Raw genomic sequence first — 21,010 nt, 5'->3', positions numbered from 1 at the left:
GTGTGGTTTTAAAAGTTATTTTCTTGAGCCATCTATCGCTAGTAAGCAGGGCTCCAGAAACGATTTTGCAATCGGAATATTTTACTTCCTATTTTTGAAGTTGGTAAAAACAAATATTTTTAGGGGAGTGAAAAACGAATGCTGCTCCTGTATCGGTGCATTTTTAGGCAAGTAAATGCTCAAATGTAAATCGTTTCTCAGTCATTACTTCTTTACCCCTGGTGTTTCATACTAATGGCTTTTTATATTAATGTTCATATTCGGAGCTCCTGATAGTTCTGCCCTACTGGTACAACAGATTTGAACATACCCCTGTAGCTATGTAGGCCCATTTCTGTTTCTTAATTGTAGGGCGTGTTTTTTCTCACAATACTTTTGTTTTTTTTTGTTTCGAGTATCTCCCTATATTTAGTGAGTAAAAGGGGCTTGTCTGGACCTCTGCCTTTAAGACTATCTGGCTATAACGAAGGATGCAGCTTTTTACATTTTCCCTATCAACATGCAACAATCAAATGCAGCCTCCACCCACAATTGTAACCTGGCAATGTGTTCAAAGCCTCTACAGCTTTTTCAAAGATGGTTACCCCACCTAAATGGCCTGGGCTAAAGAGGACCAATTCCCTTCTCCATAACCAGAAAGGGGTTCTTCGATCACTAGTGTCCCCCATTCACATGCACCCTGGTGGAGTTGCACTATGTCATTTCAAACATTTGTAATTCACCTGCCAGAGTACATGAACATGTGTGAAACGTTTGCAGGTGTTTCTGCATTCTCTTTAAGGAATAATGTCCATTCAGAAATGGTGACTTTTGAGACTGGCTGGGTGCGTGAAATCGGGAGTGTTGCACACTGATAGATGAACCTAGGATAGGGATCCAGAGAGTGTGGGACAGAACTGCATGAATAGGCATTTTAAACTGACTTTTTAAAGCTGTACATGAAACCCCTGTGTTAACCACTTGAAATACACATGAGTATACAGGGATTTGTAAAGTCTATGTTGAACTTTTACAGCTATTGAAGCCATGAAAAATGCACATCGAGAGGAGATGGAGCGAGAGTTGGAGAAAACTCAGAGGTCACAGATCAGCAGTGTGAATGCAGACATCGATTCACTCAGGAGGCAATATTTGTAAGTTATGCGCTTGACATCTTCCCTCTTCTACTCGCATTTTAAGATGACAATACAACATTAAATATGGCATGTACAGTCTGCTGCTTCCTTTTCTTCATCTTCGCATGCATGATTGGTATTGATCATACACATTAAGTATGCAAATTAAGGTAAAACAGTAGCTGGCCCATGGTGGTTTTCTTGTTGTTTTGGATCCACGTAACTAGTTTCTCTACCTTATTTCTTTTAAACATAATGTAGGGATTAGATTCGAAGGGGAACACCTATGTTGCACAAAAGGGCCAAGAATTTGCCCTAAGGTGTGAAGCTGGGTCTCATTTTGTGGTTTCTTATGCATAGCTTCTTTTGTTGTCTTATTATGTATATAGCTCATTCACCAAACCACTGTACATAGTATATTTACATACAATTATCACCCAACCGAAGTTTGTACTCCTCTATCGACCTCGGAAGGATGGAAGGCTGACTTGGCCTTGCCAGGATTCGAACCTCAGACCTGCAGCTCTCACACACATCTCAGCAGTGAGCGCTCATCTAACTGAACTATCTTACCAGCATTTGAAATATTTGTTCTGATCTATTTGCCCATATGTTCCCCTTCCGCACCCTGTAGAAGTACATAAGTGCATTTATAGAGCACAATGATGTGGAGTTGGACCCCCCGCCACCTTATTTGACGGAGAACAAAATCACTAAGCGGTAAGCCTTCGGGCTTAATCCGACGCACAGCTGAAATTAGGTATTTTAAAGAGAAATGTGCAGGAAGCATTATATTGAATGAATACCGTGTAAATCTGCGGTATTACACATTGATCTGTACCAGCTCATCCTCTATTGTGCACCACGAGGCTGCACTTGTAAAGATGGCCGCCATACATCCCATCACTGCACCGTCAAGTCTAGCTTAGCCCAAGCGGCGCATCCTGACCATGGATAGGACAACCAGAGCTACATTAGCACCTATCCGATGCCGGTAGGCATCAGCCGGCCCACGTCACCAAGGCACAGGAACTAAGGGTGTGTCCTGTCCCAAGCCTGTCGGAGCCAGGAGGAACAGAGGAACCACTCTATGCCCCTTAGAGGAACATATTCGCTTACAACTGTGTGTAATATTGTTACGCGAACTCTGCTTACCATTGCAAATTCATAAAACATTAAGTGTGTGCCCAATTCCCTCCCTTCACTAAGCACTATTGCATTATCTATCACAAGTGACTAACTTCAATAGTGCAAGGCACGGCTCGCCCCTAAAGGCTAAGCGGTCCCGGAACACCTTCAATTATTACGCATGGTTCCCGACTATGACTACATTAGTATGAATGCACTGCTGTGGCCTACTTCAGCCTACTGTACCTGTTAGCATCTGGTTGGTTCACTTGTAGCTTTTGTAACGCCTGTGTCTATTAATGCTTACCATATCGTTGCACAAATGCACAGTATTGACATGTTTGCCTACCTAATGTGATCTGAGGTCTTATAATAGTCCACATTTAGCCTATTGCAACATATTTGTTATGCATTGACTTTTCTGCAGCCCATTGCTGCACTAACCTACTGCCACGACCTAAGACGACCCTATTGTGATCTTAATGTCTTACATAACTATGCCCTAGGATTGTGTCTCATCACAACCCACGACCTCGCCAGCTCACAATATTGACCTTGGTGAACTACTGCGATTTTAATAACCCATATTGTTTCATACCTATTTAGCCTATCGCGATGTCCATATCTGGTTCCATGCGACCTTCCAGTTTATAATGCCTTAACTAGCCTCTATGTAAACCTAAGGTCTAGTCGAGTCTCTTACTTAGTCTCTTATTTAGCCTATTGTTGAGGCTCTAATCCCCGCCACTCCAGAAACAGGCCACCTTGATATCACCTGCCTCTAGATTATGCATACCACTAACTTCCCCATAGGAAGTCTCTGACAAAAGGAGGAGGTGTTGCCTTCATTGCCAAATCGAACCTAGCACTTAGGGCAACCTCTGCTCCCATTATGAAAACATGCAAACTTCATAGTCAAACTAGCGATTTCCAAGGCAAGTACTTTAGATGAATCGTCCATCTTTGCCCCCCCCACCCTCCAGCCCCATGGGGTCCTTTGAGGAAGACATCACCCTACTCTCAGCCAACACCAAACCTTTATCTCCAATACTATTGCTAGGTGACTTTAACCTGGGCTACCGGGACCCTAATGACCACCTGGCAAAAACACTTGCTGATGCCCTAACTAAATTAGGCCTCTCGCAAAGAGACAATTTACCTATCCATGAGAAAGGTAGAATACTTGATTGGGTAGCGGACATTAACTGCAAAACTGTAATCGCATCCATCGCACCTCAGACATGGACTGATCATCATCCAGTATCTTTTACTATTCCGGTAAAGCGAAAACCTACCGCGCCTACCCCAATAGCCATGCCTCTTGTCACAAGGAATAAAAGGAATATTACTACCGACAAACTACTGCCTCTTCTGCTACCCACCCTGAATGCGTAATCTAACCTACTGGACCCTCCGAACTAATAGACCTATATAACACTACTATTACCCAAGCATTCAACGCTATTGCCCCTCTTAAACTGAGAAAAGTAACACCTAAAGCCTACCTAAAAGCTATGAGATTAGAAAAAATAAAAATGGAAAATATCGGGGAAAAACTCACCATCTAAAGAAAACAAAGATAAAGCGAACGATATTTCTTCCAAATACAAAGCGGAAATACTCACAACTAAACATGAAACCTACAACGCTAGGATCTATAAGGCCAGTTCCAACACGAAGGAACTTTTTCGTGATCCTTAGGGAAATGGAATCACCCACTCCCCCTGACGACTCCTGCCCTAAAGATAAAGCATGGTGTACAAACATCCAAAATGCTTTAACCAATAAAATTGCCATGCTACAAAACAAAATAGCCGCCAAAGGACTCGACCTCTCCAAATCTGCAGCTCACCAGAAACCGCAAAAACAATTTACCAACCTGCCACAAGAATTTAAATTCACTCTAGTTACTACCCGAGAAGTTGAAAAGATCATCGTATCTCTCAAACCCTCAAGATGCCAAGGCGATACATGCTCAGCCCAAATAATCAAAGAAGCCACTAGTGACTTGGCCCCATTTATCACCAAATTAATAAATGCCTCATTCCACACCTGTAAGGTACCTAAAAACTTAAGATGTTTGGATCTTACTGCTGCTAAAGAAAGCGACATTGGATCCATCCATCCCAACCAATTACAGGCCTATCACTGTGGTCCCTTTCCTTCTCAAAATAATAGACAAAGCCGCATACATACAGATCCAGCGGTACCTTGAGACCAACAATCTGTTAGGATTAAGACAATCTGGCTTTAGACCACTTCATGGCACAGAAACAGCCCTGATAGATTTGAAACTGCAAATTGATAAAATTAGAGACAACAGGCAATGTGCCTTACTCCTACTCTTGTCAGCGGCCTTTGACCTGGTTGATCACAAAATCCTATGTGATCACCTGTCATCTGCAGCTAACTTCTCCCAAAAAGCCTCAGACTGGATACAGTCCTTTCTTAGCAACAGATCAATGAGTCTTCTCTCCTTGCGCTGATGCTGACCCAACACCTATTACATGTGGACTACCACAAGGCTCCTGTGTCTCACCGAACATGTACAACGTTTTTACCAAGTCTCTGTTTGACAAGCTGGATTGTCTGGGTGTCATCTACACTAACTATACAGATGACACTCAGATACTCGTACCTCTCCCAGGCAACTACAACTCAGATCTCGCCCTATTCAGAAGGATTTACTCAATCATTCAGGCATGGATGGCAAACCACAGCCTCTGCCTGAATGACAATAAAACGGAGATACTGATCCTAGGAGCCCAGGCTAACCTTAATAAACTCGATGACCAATACTCATCTTTCAATATTGACGGTATTGCAATCAAAGTTCCTAAAGAAACCAAAACGCTGGGATTTTACTTGCACTCCACCATGAACTTGCGGAAACATGCGAATGCGACAGCCTTGGCCACAGCGTACACATGCAAGTTCATCCTTGCTTGCAAACCTTTTTGTCCACCACAAGTTGCATAACACTATTGAGAACTTTAGTCCTATCTAAACTCAGTCATTGCAACACCCGCTACACAGAGACCAGCAAATACATCACAAACAAACTTCAAATGCTTTAAAACAATGCTTTGAGCACAGCACTCGGCATCCCTAGGAGTGAACATATCTCCGAAGTGAGAAGACAGCACAATTGGCTTTCATTAAAGACAGGATCCAATTTAAAATAGTCTCCATTACTCATAAGTGCCTTAACGATGCAGCTCCACAGTATTTAAGAGAGAAAATTATCCAAAAAACCTCTACACGACTCACTAAGTCTGCCAATTACCACTGCATTGCAGCACCGAGATTGAACCTAAAGAAAGCTGGCGGCACCAGCTTCCCTGCTCAGGCTGCCTCATTTTGGAATGCCCTACCTCTTCACTTACGAACTGATCAGACCTTCCAAAGTTTCAGAAAAAATACAAAAAACTGACTAGCTGCGAACAACATCTAACCTTGGCATTGCAGACTAGATTGTTGTCATTCCCTGATATGTCCTGAATGTACTTACGTTCGAATTGATAGAATTTTCTATGATAATTGCCTGATGCCCGACTGTATTTGTTACCTCCTCGTTGAATATGCTATTATACGACTGTACTGCCTGCTATGCATTCTTGTATGTAAGTGAAGATGTAACTGTAACCTATTAAGCCACCTGTAATGTGCCTTGATACCTTAGCGTGTAGCACTCTATATAAATAAAACAAACAAACAAACTAGACTGAAATGCGGGCAACCAGCATTCCAACATGAAGACAACAGATGGAATAGTCAAACACAAGGCTCCTTCGGCCTTGCCTGTTGGAAGGTGTATGCTCTCTGTTCTGTGCTTGGAGTCACTGCAAGATCAGCCCATTGACTGCCTGTTAGAGGGGCACTCTCAACCCTGTGTTCATTTTGTGATTATTCTTTACTAAACCTAAGCCAATTGCTTCCTGTGCATTCCTTAGTGATACAGACCAAAAGTGGACTCAAATACAGGGTAACGTAGTATTACTTTGAATAAAAGGGTGTCCACATCGGGCTTATGATGTAAATTTCTTGGTGCAGGTTACAGATAAGTCGGGCATTTCAGAAAAGTCTCTACAAGTGTTTTTTGTATGACTTGGCCCTACTTATGGTCAACTGCGAAGGTGAACCTGGTACTTCCGGTACAACGTTTTACAGTTAAAGCCTTTATATGTAGGAGCAGAAACCATGAAGGACACCAGTTATGACACAGTGGCACAGTGAAACAAAAATAGTGACTTATGGCAGGAAGAGGTTGAAGCCAAATAAAGCAATACTCCAGTTCTGTCCATGCTAAAATGTTGTGAAGTAGTCAGACAATAAACTGACTCTAGCCTGGCCTTTTATAAGAGGAACCGAAGCCCAAGAGTTGGAAATGGACCAGAAGGAAAACATCATGAGTGTTTTGAAGTGACAGAGGAACTGCCATTTCTTCCATTGAGGTGGACTAAGAACTTCAGGACTCTTGAAGACGTGCAACCTGGACCTCATCTCAGATTTTAACAACCAAAGAAACCTGCAAGAACTAAATGGCACTTGTTTTTTGTAACCTTTTGAGTTAAAAATCTTAAATACGGTTTCTTGTTTTCTCTGTTCATTTGTTGTAAGCGCTGGCTTTTGTTTTTGTGTTTTTCAAATCTTTTAAAAAATTGTGGAACTTGTTTAATTGTTTTCCCATTTGTCCTCTCAAAATAAATTGCAGACCAATGTTTCTAGAGTATCCAAAAAACAGTTCCTTTTGTTGCTACATTTATGATGATGTTGAAGCAGGAAATGCAATGGGTATTAAGTTATTTGAAACAAATGTTTTCCTCAGAAATAAATATTGCTTTTCGCACGAACATCATGCTGTTAAATGGTTCTCAATTTGTTCACATTGTCTGCATTAACTTAAGAAACCGCATAGATTGGCTTCACTACAAGCCTAGGAAAGGCTGGTCTCCAATTGTGCAGTTTCACAGAAATTGCAGAAGAAAATATACTGCAGACCAGCCTTTTGCTTAAACCTTTGGGGTCCATTCATTATTGTGCTGTGTAAATTTGAAAAAAAGAACTTTCCAAAACACAAGGTGTTCAGTAGAGGAATGAGGGTCTGGGGTTGCTGGGTGAGATGCTTGCGGGGGTTAGCTGGAAATGTTGCTTGTTCATGTTTTCCACAATGAAAAGTACAGGGTCTAAAATGCGAGATGAAAATCATAGGCAGCCGCACCTCCAGATAGCTGATCTGTGTGCCTCACAAATGTAAGTGCTGCATCCCACACACATAAATCAGGGCGAGCACTCTTCAGGTTCCTTTAAATTACAGCTACTCTAATAGCAGCGGATGAAAAACACACCAACAATACTGCCAGCAGGCATGACAATAGTTTGTTTTTCTGGTTTCCACTGAAATGCTTTGATGTCAGTGTTTTTTCTTCTTTTGGGGGGGGGGGTGTTATCGGTTGTTAGGCGAAATTGTATGTAGTAACCCTGTGGGAGACTACACCAGCCTTGTCCTCTTGGCAATAGACAACCTAACCTTTGGCACAGGTCTGTACTACACAAGTTGGTAGAGTGACTGAGCAGCCAAGCTTCTCTCAAGGTGGGTCAATGTGAGCTGTAGAGATGCAACATAGAGATTCATAGTGACAAGTATTCAAATAACACTTATACTCAAGGTTTCCTGATAACAAATAATTATTTATTAATTTAACAGTCAGTTTTAAAATAAGCCTTCTTTAGAAAGGGCAATAGGCAACAATATAATACACTTCAAAAATACACTCCTTCAGTTTCAGTTAAGTAGACCCTTTTGGGGTGCCACACGCTTCCTACACCCTGAGGTGACTCCAATAGCTAGGGTGCTGTGGACATTGATATATCACGTTTTGCACTTAAATGCACTACTGAAGTTATGGTAAAAGGAAAAGGTTAGGGAAGGAAACAAAGGTTAACAAGGTTCTCTGAACAGGTAAGTACTTTACAATCCCCCAATGAAATATGGTTAACTCTTTCCCAGCTATACAAGTAACCTATGTATGGCTTTTTGTAGGCACAGATGAACACCAAGTCAGAGGGTAAGAAGAGTCTGCAGGGAGCCAGGACAGCAAATGTCGCTTGAACAAAGTCTTCGGGAGCTGAGGCTCTTCTTGAACATAGCACAAAAGTCTTGCAAAATGTTAGAGAGTTTTTCTAGCAAAAGAATCACTGTTGGGCCACTTGCTGGGAGGCTTGTGAAAAGCAAAGATGCAAGCAATTCTGCAAAGGCAGCAAATGCAAGTCTCCAGTAAGAGCAAGCAAGCTACACACAACAGGTAAGTACCCTTAGTTACACAGTACCTTGAGTCTGAAGGAAAAAGGTCCAGCTGGCTTCTGTTCCTGTTGTAGTCCTTCAGATCCTGTTGTTCCTGAGCCTCAGTCGTCGTGACAAGAGGAAAGACGCCTGGGTACTCCTGCACTACGGTTTGAAGGTCGGCGGCAGCAATGGGCTTATTCCAGATCAGCAGCACTTTGTGGTTTCAGCTACTCGCAAATGGCACCACTGCAGTTCTTGGACACCTTGTGGGCTCACCTTGCTTCTGGGGTCCAGCACTCTGTTGAGGTGGCTCAGGCTTGTGTCGTCCTGCTTCGTGGGAGTCCGGAGGATCTTCCTGGAGCTCGGGTCTGGCTTAAAGGCGATGCTTTCTATCCTGGTGTTCCTGTCCCCTGGCACTCGGTTCCAGCTGCAACAAAGAAGTACAGTCAGCAGGGAGAGGGGTTCCAGTTAAGTTTGTCTTGGGGTCGGTTGGTCCCACCAACCCAAGGTAGGAAGTCGTCCGTTCCAGGCTTCTCTAGTAGATGGTGAAATTGGAGCTTCAGCACTGCAGCAGGGCTTCACGGGGGCAAACCAACAGTCCAGTAGGTGCAGCAAGCTTCTCTTCCAGTTTCTTCTTTGGTTCCTTCGTCCAGTGGTTGACTCTACCTTCCTTGCAAAAGACCTCGCCTTTTATGCAAGTTTCTCCCTTTCATTCGCAGCCTAGCTGTCGTTCACACAGCAGGTTGGCTGTCCTCCAAGCACATGAAGCAATTGGCTTAGGTTTAGCCGGCCAATCAACTTTGGGTGCATTCCTGTAACCAAGGAGACTAAGCACAGGGAGTTTTTCGGAACCTCCCTTGCTTCCTGCCCTGCCAGAAACGATGGAGCCAAAGGCGGGCTTCACCCGTGAATCCCGCCAAACACAAAACAAACAAAGGGACCAAACCTGGTTTGGCGCGCAGAGTAAAACCCAAGAAGGATCTCACAAGCAAGAAATGGCGGAAAAAGACCGGGCTATTTTGACAAAATGGGTCGATAATTGCCACAATAAGCCGCATCTTTCCCTGGTTTTGGAACAACTGTTATGACTGACTCCTTCATTGATGAACTCACACAACTCCGGCGCTAGCTGTTCAGCAAAACATTTATAAAATTCAGTAGATAAACAATCCATACCTGGAGATTTCCCATCCTGCAATCCACCAATTGCGAACAATACATCTGACGCAGTAATTGGTGCGTCAAGCAAATTTCTGCCTTACTGAAAGATGGAACATCAATTTTTCCCAAAAAATAATCTAGTTGCTGCAATTGTGGTGTAAGCTCATCAGTGTATAAATCAGTATAAAATAAACGAAAGCATTCACCTATTTTTTTCCTTGTTACCGCCACACCATCAGTACCCTTATCAATTTTACGTATGTGGGATCTTTCTAAAAAACCCTTCAGTTTGTTTGCCAACAATTTCCCCCCTCTATCTCCTCCTTCCCAATACCTTTGCCTCATATAAAACAAACCTTTCTCCATTTGCGACTCCATCTCCAGTTTCAGGGCATCCTACACCACATTCAATTCCATTCTATCCTTATTACTATTTGATAAAGCATACCTCCGTTGTAGATCTCCTAAGGTAGTCTCGAGTTCCAATATCCTCTGTTCCCCTTTTTTCCTTGATCTAGCAGTCCAGCACATTAACCCCCCCCTAAAAAAGGCTTTCATGGAGTCCCAAACCACCAGACCATCTGATGAGCCTTTATTATCATTAAAAAAATCAATAATGGAAGAACTCAACGCTTAGGAAGCATTTTCCTCTTTCAAAATAAAGGGATTGAGTCGCCATCTACAATTTCCTCTTCCCTCGCTATCAAAACGTAGCTTAATTTTCACCATTGAGTGATCAGGTAGATGGCGTTCCCCCATACTTGCTTCCACTACAGATTCTATTATTATTATTATTATTATTATTATTATTAAACTATTATCTGACAATAATATAATAACATCTCTAAACAATTACTTATACTTATCAAACGAGAGATGTACTTAGTGTAGACATTGGTTGGATTGCACAGTTCTGTCAGTCTTGTACACTTAGGCTTACTGGTACAATTGAACAGTTCAGTCTTAGGCTTTCAACTTCTGGTAGTTCACTCACTTCCTTGGGCTTCGACCCGCCTTGCCATCAATACTCAGTTCATATAATGTCAATTTCTCACAGTTTTGCACAGGCTTCCCGCTGCCCGCTGCCAGGCTTGAGCCTGTTTCTCCTTCGTGAGGGTTCCCTTCCCCACGTTTTATCCCATATATCTTTTCACTCTCGTAGACTTTCGAGACTGCAAGGAATTTACATAGACCTCTGCATGACCACTTCGACCTCTCTTTCAACAATCATTCAATTCCCAATTTTCTCTTGCAGCACCAATGCCTCTTGGTACTTCTTTCACTTCCCTTCTTGGCCTTTTTCCAAAGTTCTTATATTTCTCTTGTGCCCTCCTGGCATATTTCACAGTTCACAAATGTCACTTTCCTCTTATTCAACTATCTTTCCTTATCGCGGTTTCCTTTTTACTCTGCTTGTAATATCTTTAAAAAATTCATAACATTTCACAGAAACTTTTGAACGTGCGACTTCATCTCGCAGGGCTTTTCTGCTACTTTCTATTCTTGTCTTTCAACAATTGTTCTCTTCCGTATTTTATCGGCGCACGCGCATCCCTCAACCTTCAAATTACAGTCACTTTCCCTTTAACATCAACCAGACTTTTGTTTCCCTCAATAACTCACTGGCTGTTAATTGGATTTCTCTCATCTCATCTCTTTCTTGCAGCTGAAGGCCGTTACCAACGCCTCTTCTGCTCCTCCCCAGCTCCACCATTCACCTCTGAGGGTCGCAGGCTGCTTTCTGGCAACCTGAAGGTTTCTTTCCTCTGCTCGCTCGGCTTTGCTCTTCGAATGCTCACGACTTCCCAAAAGCATGGAAATCTGGCCTATCTTTCTCTTGATCCTCAACTGTTTATCAGCCCATTGGCCTTCCACAACCTTGTTTCCATCAGCCTCGTAAGAGCTGTGCCTTCTCATACCCAAACTCGCTAAAAGCGTGCCTGTGCGTGCCACCTTTTATCTTCACAGGGAGTGTTAATAGGTCGGGGAGGTAATCTTTCTAACCTCATTCCTCATTTTCCTTGGTGCAGTACTTTTGTCAAGGAAAATTGGGGAGGAATTACGGGAGTTGTAGTTTCCCGTAGCAAACGTAGGGATGGGGATTAGATGGGTTGTGGAAAAAGGGGGATACCATGTCTCATCATTGGGTGCTTCTCCGCCACTCCCAGAGTACCTTTTACCCAGGTGATCCTCCCTCATTTGTCCACCCCCAAGGTCGGGATCCAAAAGCAATGGCCTTTCTCTACCCATCTGAGTATGGGATGCCCGGGGACTAGGTTGTGAAACACCCTCTGTTTTTTTACACCACAGACAGACCAACACCCACACTGGATGTGAAACTCCACAACATTCACAACTGTATTATTTCTGGACAGATTTTGAATGAACTTTTGGGTTGATATCACTTGGAACCCCCGCGACCTGATTAAATGCAAAAAAAAAAAAATCATAAATTTGCACTGTCGCATTGGTGTATAATAGAACAGAGACTTTGAGTTCCTCCACTCCGTTGGTTTATTTAGGAAACCAGGCTGCTGTGGTCACACCTTGTTACTGCGCCAGAAAAAAATAATGTTATGCTGGAGACTGAGTCCAAATGCTGTTGTGTGATAAGGAAGTTTAATTGATCTGCCCTGTGGATTACACATGTTTCTCAAATCAGGGCTTATCCAACTTTATTTCTCTTGATCATTACTGGAAGTGTAAAAACGGGGATCAATCCCAACTGCAAATGTCATTGCCGCGTTCAAGCGAAGTGTTGCTGTGATCCCTGGGATGCCCAGGGACTAGGTTGTGAAACACTCTGGTTTTTCACACCACAGACAGACCAACACCCACACTGGATGTGAAACTCCACAACATTCACAACTGTATTATTTCTGCAATGGACTGTATTGTCCCCAAGAAACCTTTCAAAAAATGTCACAATAAGAAACAAGCTAAATGGTTCACCACAGACTAAACTACTTAAAAAAAAAAAGTTAATCAAAACCTGGCAGAAAAACAATCTACACACTGGCAAATTCACATACTATCAACAGTTGCGCCTATACAGGGCTGAAGTAGTCAAAGCAAAGGAAGCTTAATACTCCAAAGACATGGATTCGGCACATTGTGGTGAAAGGGAAATGTATAAGGTCATTCAAGAATACAAAAAGCTGACGGCTTGTAATGTAAACGCGACCCCTATACAAGATATCTGCCCAGATTGCTGCCCACGTCAACCAAAAGATCCTTGACATCCAGGATCACCTTAACATTTCAAGATGCTTGCAGCCCCACTCTACCAAAAAGACTCCACCAACACCTACCACTACCTCTTCTTTGTCTTTCCGGGGAGGACCTACAAGCTATCATTGACTCATGCAACCCATCAGGATCTTGAGGATCCATGTCCTCAATCTTTACAAATCCATCATGAAATATTCAGGCTTGATTCCCATCTTCCTACCCCTCCTCAACGACCACATAAGCACTCTCCCAGCTCATTTGAAATCGGCATACATCAAACTCCTCCGCTTAAAAAGACCAGTGCTGACCCCTATGAACCAGACCACTATTTCCCTATCACAAACACCCTTTCCATTGAGAAACGTCTGGAAAAATTCATATATGCTCAATTTTGGGATTTAATTATAAAAGAAACACCTCCCGCATGAGCCACAGCACGGATGTAGACCTTCCAGAGTATAGTTGTCTGTGCTCCATCTGGGATACACCTAAAAACAATGAGGATACAAACTCCTAGCGCGCTCATCCTGCTGGGCATTTTTGCCTCTTTTGACACCATCAGTCACGTAATCCTCCTAAAAGGACTAGAAGATATTTGTATTAAAAAACATATTTACACTGTATGAACTCCTTCCTCACCGGTAGACCAGAAACCAAAATCTTGAGCCCTTACAACTCCCAGTTTCACCCACTTACTTTGAAAGTACTCTTGTGGCATCATAATGCAAGACACAGATGACAGATTCAAACTACAAAACAAAAGGTTTTATTAAATCAGATGACAGGATGGTATAAGGCTTAACCTACCCTATATCAAGTGGGACATGCCTACCTGAACGAAACTAAGGAAAGTCTGAGTCAAAAGAGCTCAACAAAAGTCTGTCTGTGTCCAAAACCTATCCTTGGCCTCACAACTAAAGCTAAACAGTGTGTAGGGATCTCAGGAAATGGTGTTCAACACAAAGTCTGAGCTTCTCAGGGTTCCCTTCCCCAAGACTTAAATGCAACAATTGATATTTGGTTCAGTGTTCAGTCTTTCAAAGTTCAACACAAATCCAAGCCAACTTGACCATCCTTCTGGTTTGCATCACCAGCTTACTTGCAGTGCTGTTTCTTGGTAAATTTCACAATGGCTTTGCCTTTCACAATTCAGGGCTCCCTGGTCTGTATTGGGTAATATTACCCCCACACAAATGGTCGCCTTACGTATAGTCACCGGGAAAAGGCTATGGCGACATTATGTATGGTGATCATTTGTTAGAGGGATGGGGAGGGGTATATATAAAAACAAGGTGGTGGGGGTGTCCCTCGCAGGTTCACAGTGATGATGTCCCCGCAAACCACAGGCTTTTTGCTGCGACTTTTTGCCACACAGCCTTTTTGCTGGGAGATTATCACATGGAAGCCCCTAGTCTAGGTGCAGTTGTCAGATCACATTGTCCAACCATCACAGGTCGCGTAACCAGGAACCCTAGGCTGTTCAGGCCACAGACCCCTGTGTCCAAATTCACCATCACTTGGTTACTCTTTGTCAGCCTTGGCTTTGCCATTTTGTGTTGCCACTCTTTGATCTTGTAGCACTGATGCACTCATAGGAATTTCCTTTGAGGTGGGCTCATGCATTCCCCACCATTCTGTCGCATTCTCTCACATTTGTACTCTTTTCTGTAGGTTGCATTTAAAAGGGCACTTTCCCTTTTAACTTTCATCAACTTTTGGCTTTGCCTATACATTTTCACTCATCCAATAGTCACTGTGTGCAGTTTCACTTTGTTTCAAGGTTTCATTCCTTTCGGTTTTTAATATACATCATTTAACTCCTTCGAGTTTTCATTCATTTTGGAATTCAATGTACCTAGTTTAGCCTAATTTCAAGTTTTCATTCAATTCAGAAGTCAATCTGAGTCATACAGCACTTTGGTATTCATTTCTGCTTTCACTGATTGCTTTCTGTTTCTAATGGTCTTCAGTCTTTGAATGGGGACACTTACGATTATGGCTGACTGCTCTGAAGTTGGATTCAATATTCCTGAAATCTAGGAGTGCCCCCCGTTTGGGGTGACATCTCTTTCCAATGGGCTGTTCTACGTGAGCCCTGCTCGCATTCCGGGCACTTCAGAGCCCACGCCAACAGCTCTTCCCTTCTCCACGGACGCAGGCAGAGTCCTCAGCTGCTCTCGTGGTGTAATGGAGGCTCCCCCAGCTGTGGCAAACTAACTGCTCGACTTGCCTTGGGCACCACAGATTGCTTGGACATCTGCCGGCGTCCTGGCTCCCTCTCAGGTTCCATCATGGCTGCTCCTTCGTGGCACGGCTTCACTGCTGGTCTCTCCCACACAGGCCTCCCTGTTGCCCCATCTGCTGTTTCACTGGTCTCCCTTTATACACCTGCAACCACTTAACAGGTTGCAGGTGTGGATTCCCAATTGGGCTCGCCTGACCATAGTTAAAGGGACATTCCTGTCTTTGCAAGCACTCTGCAGGCATCTTCTTCTTCCCAGTACCAGAGTTGTGAAATTAAGTTCTAGTATTCATTACTCTGGTCTTTTGTTCCTCGTCCCAGTACTTTCAGAGGTCAAGTGTCGGAAAATGAGGGGAGAGGTTTTACCTTAGCCTATAAAGGCTGGGGAAGGGGGTAGGTTGGTCGTCAATAGGGAAAGGGGGATACCATGTTTCGCCCGTGGCACCCCACTCACAATCCACAAGGACCCTACACCCAGGAGATCCTCCCTCGCTTCACCACTCCCAGAGCGAGGATCCAAAAGCGATGGCCTTTCCCTGGCCACCTGAGCAGAGAATCCAAGGGGAGTAGGAGTGAGAATACCATCAGGGTCCTCACAGTACCCCTAGGATCTACACTCTCACATCTTACTTTTCAGTACCTACATGACACCCCTACTAGATCTCATCAACAGATCCGGTATCTCCTGCTACACCTACTGGAATGACACATGACTAATCTACAGATTTGTGAACCACCAATCAGCAAACGCTCTCCAGACATTAAAAATTGCCTTGCACAGGTGGATGACAGCAAACGGACTTAAACTCTATCCTAGCAAAACAGTACTGATGTTCTGCAATGCTACAGGTTGTAACTTGACCACAATCCTTTGGCTTGACAAGATGCCCTTGCCCAATCATGTCTACTACAGTAAGGAATCTTGGACCTACAGCGAACACCACCACCCTCACTCCTGATAAGTAGAATAGAACAATCGTCAAAGGTGTTTCTTCCACCTGTGCATGCTATGCCGTATCTTTCCCTACTTAACATTCACCCAAAAGGCCAGGGCCAAACTTTCTCTAATACTACTCGAAATAAACTATGCAAACAGCCGAGTCTCAGACACCTAGATTGACTAATGGGGAAACTTCAAGAGCTCAAAATGCAACAGCAATACTATTTCTCAGTATGAAGCAGTTCGAACATAACACACCTGCTTTCGGCATCCGAGATTGGATCGTCCAACTTAGGGTCAACCCGTTTGAAAATTGCCTCCTGGAACGCGAGAGGATTTATGCACCCGACTAAACCTAGTGATGTCAACTTGTTTTTTTTTTTTTACCTGTTCTGTTTGCAAGAGACATGGTTGAGGAAGGCTCCCATCATTGATGGCTTCAAAATCTTGTTGACCCACACCTCTGAAGGAAACCAAGGACATCCATCTGCCGGTCTTATGTGTGGCAGTACCCTAACCTTAATAGACACAATCTCGTCCAGCCATTTGTTTCAAAAACGTGTTATTTGCTGGGAATCTGGAGTCGGGGGCCAAGAAAAAGGCAATCTAGGGAAAATGGTAACAATCAATGTTTACTGGAACCCTATGCTTATTACAAATGAGACTTTCATAGACCACATTGCAGAATTAATTGACGACGAATATTTAATCCAGCAGACCCAACATGTAGTTATATGCAGGGACCTAAATACACCAGGGTTGCTAAAGTACCATGCTGGTCATGTGACGTCAAATGGGAACGTCACGCAGAGGACCTCCTTGATGGATGCAAAAGACATGCACATGTTGAACGGTAACACCAGAGATGATATACCGCCACATCCGATATGGGAAAGCATGGATCGCTCATCGGTAATTGACTATATTTTTGTCTCTAGGAACTTCCTCCCGCTGGTCAACCCATCGGTTAGGGAGAATTCTCAGAAATGTGCCAATTCCTTTCTACCTTGGAGACCCCCAGCTCTTTTACTGGACTCTAGGACTTTTTCATTTTTACCTGGAGAGTGAGACCCTTTTTCCCACACTCATGTATTTTACTGTGCTTTTTACTCGGTTTCTCTTTTGGTTTTGTGGAGTCTGCCAAACTCCATAGGCATCTTTTTACATTTTAGCACACAGCACCTTCAGTGTAGTGCTACAGGGAAGTCTTCCAGATTTCCCCAAAGGTTTAATCACTTTTCTCTTGGATAACTGTTTCTAAGAGCAGTAAAGTGAAATTGATTTTACTTACACTTTTACATTTCTAGACCCAGCACACACTATCTTACAATAGGGTGCTGGAGGGGTTACATTGTATCCCCGTTGTCTAGCTTCTCGTGTAACATTTTTATGTTACCCTTTCCTCAATGAATGGGTGGTGGCAGTGGTTTACTTTTTACTACCATGGTGTGTCTTTACCGCGGGCTGCGTTCACAGCTGCAGTAAAGCATCTATCAAAATGGCCCTGGTTTTCTTTTTTCACCATTTCTTTGTGGAAAGGTCCTTCTTGAGATTTACTTTGCGCGCCATACCAGATTTGGTCCCTTTGTTCGTTTTGTCTTTGGCGGGATTCACAAGTGAAGCCCGTATCTGGTTCCAGGGTGTTTGGTGGGGGCAGGAAGTGAGGCAGGTGCCCGAAACTCCCTGTGCTTAGTCTCCTAGGAGACAGGAATGCACTCCTAGGTGATTGGCCAGCTGTCTGACAAGGACAGCCACCCTGCTGGCTGATTGACAGCCAGGCTGGAATGAATGGGAGAAACCTACATAAAAGGCGGGGCTTTTTGGCTTGGAAGGCAGAGTCAACCACTGGATGAAGGAATCCGAAAAAGAACTTGAAGAGGACGCCTGCTGCAACTCTCCCTTTGAGTTGGTGGGACCAATCAACTCCAAAGTAAGCCACCTCGACATCCTTCTCGGAGCTGGTTGAATTTCCGCAGAGTTGCTGCTGGAAACCAAAATACCAGGGAGAGGAACACCAGTTTGTGTGCGTTGCTTTTAAGCTGGCCAAGAGCTCCAGGAAGATCCTCTGGACTCCCAGGAAGCAGGACTGACCGGGCCTGAGCCACCTCAACAGAGTGCTGGACCCCAGATGCAAGGAAAGTCTGTCTCGACATCCAGGAACCGCAGTCATGTTGTTTGCGGTAGACGAACGAGCTGAAACACCAAATTGCTACTAGTTTGAAGATTGACGGTTGCTGTCGGTAACCGTCCCATTGCAGTGCAGGAGTCCCCAGGAATCCTCCCACTTGTCCCCACGACTGAGGCACAGGAACACAAGGATCTGCAGAGCTGCACAGGAACAGATGTCTGCTGCATTTTCTTCTAATATCTAACTAAAGGTACTGTAAAGTCTAAGAGAACTTACCTCTTGTTGTAGATTTGGTTCTACTGTTTACAGGCCTAACAGCTTGTGGCCCTACATTGATTCTTCTTCTTCACTAAAGACTTCTAAAACATTGTGCAAAGACTTTTCTACTTACCCACAAGAAGTGCTTCAGCTACATAGACTTTTGCCTATTGACTTTGGCCTAGCCTGTTTCACTGAAAGACTCTTCTCTCCTCTGACACTGGGGAGGATTGAAAAGTATTTGCCTACCTAAGAATATTTGTGATCTCTTGTTTGTTCTAAACCTTTTCCTTGACACATCTCAGTTCTAATCTAAATGCTAACAGTAACATATCAATGTCCACAGTGTCCTAACTATTGATGTCACCCGAGGGTGTAGGAAGTGTATGTGTGGCATCCACAATGGGTGCTTGCTGATTTAGGAACTAAGAGTGGGTATTTTAAAGGTATTTGTGTGTTGCTATTATATTGCTTCCTTCTAAAGAAGGCTTTATATTGCCTCCTTCTAAACAACTGACTGGTAAATAAATAAATAATTGTTTTATCAAGAAACCTTGAGTTTAAGTGTTTGTTTGAAAACTTGTCACTGTGGATCTTTGTGTAACCACTCTACAGCTCACATTGACACCTCTTGAGATGAGCCTGGCTGCTCTACCACACTACCAACCTGTGTAGTTCAGACTTAAACCAAAGGTTCAGTCCTATTGCCAGGAGGCTGAGATTGTTGTAGTGCTCCCTAAGAGCACTAGCCCAAATCTGTAACGAACAACATTCAAAAACTATGTATAGCGACCATCATCTATTGCTTTTGGACTGGTCCTTTCAAATCCCCAATCTTCGAGAAAAATGCATGGGATGGTGGACGTATGCAACGGCGGTTCCCGGTTGCACATTTCTGACTACAACCTAAACAACTGTCAATGGATTTTAGCCAGGCTGGGGCAACAGTGGAATATACCCCACTACTCGATCTATACCGCATAACTGGAAGCAACTGCAAGCCACCTACATATATTTCACAACAAACTTGTTTCGAGAAGAAAATTGGTCAGGAAATTACAAAGAGTGGCAAACAAATCTAAGTCACAAAAAGACAAAGAAACTTTTCTTAAAGAAAAAAGGAAATGCAAAAAGTGGCTATACTCCATAAGACTGTTAACTTGCCAGAATCATTCTGAAGCCATGCTTAAAGTATGTGTAACTAAAGATCCCAGGGCTTTTTGTTCTTTGATAAAAATCGGTTGGCTTTGCAATTGACAACGAACAGACCAACCCTATTTGTGAACGGCTGGCTAAAACATTTCGAAAAGCTATACGCCGCTGGATCTGAGAGCACTTCCACTGACCCCCACGTTCAAGACTTGGAGCCCTGGGTTTATGACAGTGATATCAGTGACATCCGAAGACGCATTCTAAAGTTAATTGGCTCATGGGCTCCAGGTCCAGATGGGCCGACAAACTTTATGCTGAATGTTGAGGAGTGCGCTAGTTTCATCCATGTTGCGTTGTCTCAGATTGCCCTATTCCATCAAATTCCAAGTTCATGGAGGAGGGGAATCCTAAGCACTATCAACCTATCACCCTCCTGGACGTAATTGGAAAATTGTATGGCACAATACTTTTGGACCATTTCCACAAATGGAATATACAAAACGGCTGTAATGACCCACTACAAAGGAGTTTCATCAGGGCATCGGGACAGGAGTAAACATACTACTGTTGAATGTATTAAATGCTCGAGTCCAAGACGGAAAACCCAAGATTTTCATGGCCTTTGTGAACTTGGTCCAAGCTTTCGACCAGATATAGCGCCTTAAATTGTGGGCTAAACTGGAGGAAAAAAAAACAACCTAAAGGCCCTCCTAGATCCAATAAAGGCCATGTATCAGAACACAACACTGAGTTCGGCTGAATAGATCAGGCCTCTTATCTAATTCAATTGTAACATTGAAAGGAGTTAAATGGGGGTGCCCAATGGCACTGAAACATCATCCAGAATCTTTCCACCCATGTTAGGGGGTAAATTGCCACGCCTTTTGTATGCAGACGATGTCGTCCTAATCAACCAAACATCGGTGGGACTACGTCAACTGGACTCACTATACATCAAAGCAAATGGCTTAGAAATAAAAAAGATTTTTTTTTCTTCGAGTTTTGGAAACTCGAACAGAGGGAAAAACGGCTATTCATGGTTCCTAGAGGGTACGCGTATCGACCAAGTATCCAAGTATGGCAGTGTATGGCTTAGCGATACTAAAACGGAGGCCCCTATGGTAGAACACCTAAAGGCTAGCCAGGCTCGTGCAATGAGCCAGAAATTTGGTTGTTTTTCATTAATGCCGGCAGTAAGATTCTACAAATGTAAGGTGTTGCCCGCTCTAACTTATGGAGCTGAGGGAATGCCCAATATTCCAACCTGTGTATGGCCTCAATTGGAAGTCCTTTTTTGGAAGAAACTGCTGGCTATTAACCCATCTACGCCGATTCATATAGTGCGGCGGGGGCTGGGTCTCTCATCCCT

General features: G+C 43.5%; 1 protein-coding gene across 6 annotated transcripts in view; it reads left to right on the top strand.

Annotated features, from left to right (window-relative positions):
- Positions 1-21,010, top strand: part of MPRIP (myosin phosphatase Rho interacting protein) — a 1,106,800-nt gene that overhangs the window by 870,241 nt on the left and 215,549 nt on the right. For all 6 annotated transcript variants that reach the window (XM_069645743.1, XM_069645742.1, XM_069645740.1 and 3 more), the window contains one exon: positions 1,016-1,133. In XM_069645743.1, the coding sequence (XP_069501844.1) occupies positions 1,016-1,133 (118 nt within the window). The remainder of the gene's footprint in view (positions 1-1,015; positions 1,134-21,010) is intronic.

This window comes from Ambystoma mexicanum, chromosome 2p (genome assembly GCF_040938575.1).
Source record: "Ambystoma mexicanum isolate Mex_15411 chromosome 2p, UKY_AmexF1_1, whole genome shotgun sequence".
Taxonomy (NCBI): Eukaryota; Metazoa; Chordata; class Amphibia; order Caudata; family Ambystomatidae; genus Ambystoma; species Ambystoma mexicanum.
This window is presented reverse-complemented; position numbering and strand designations above follow the sequence as displayed.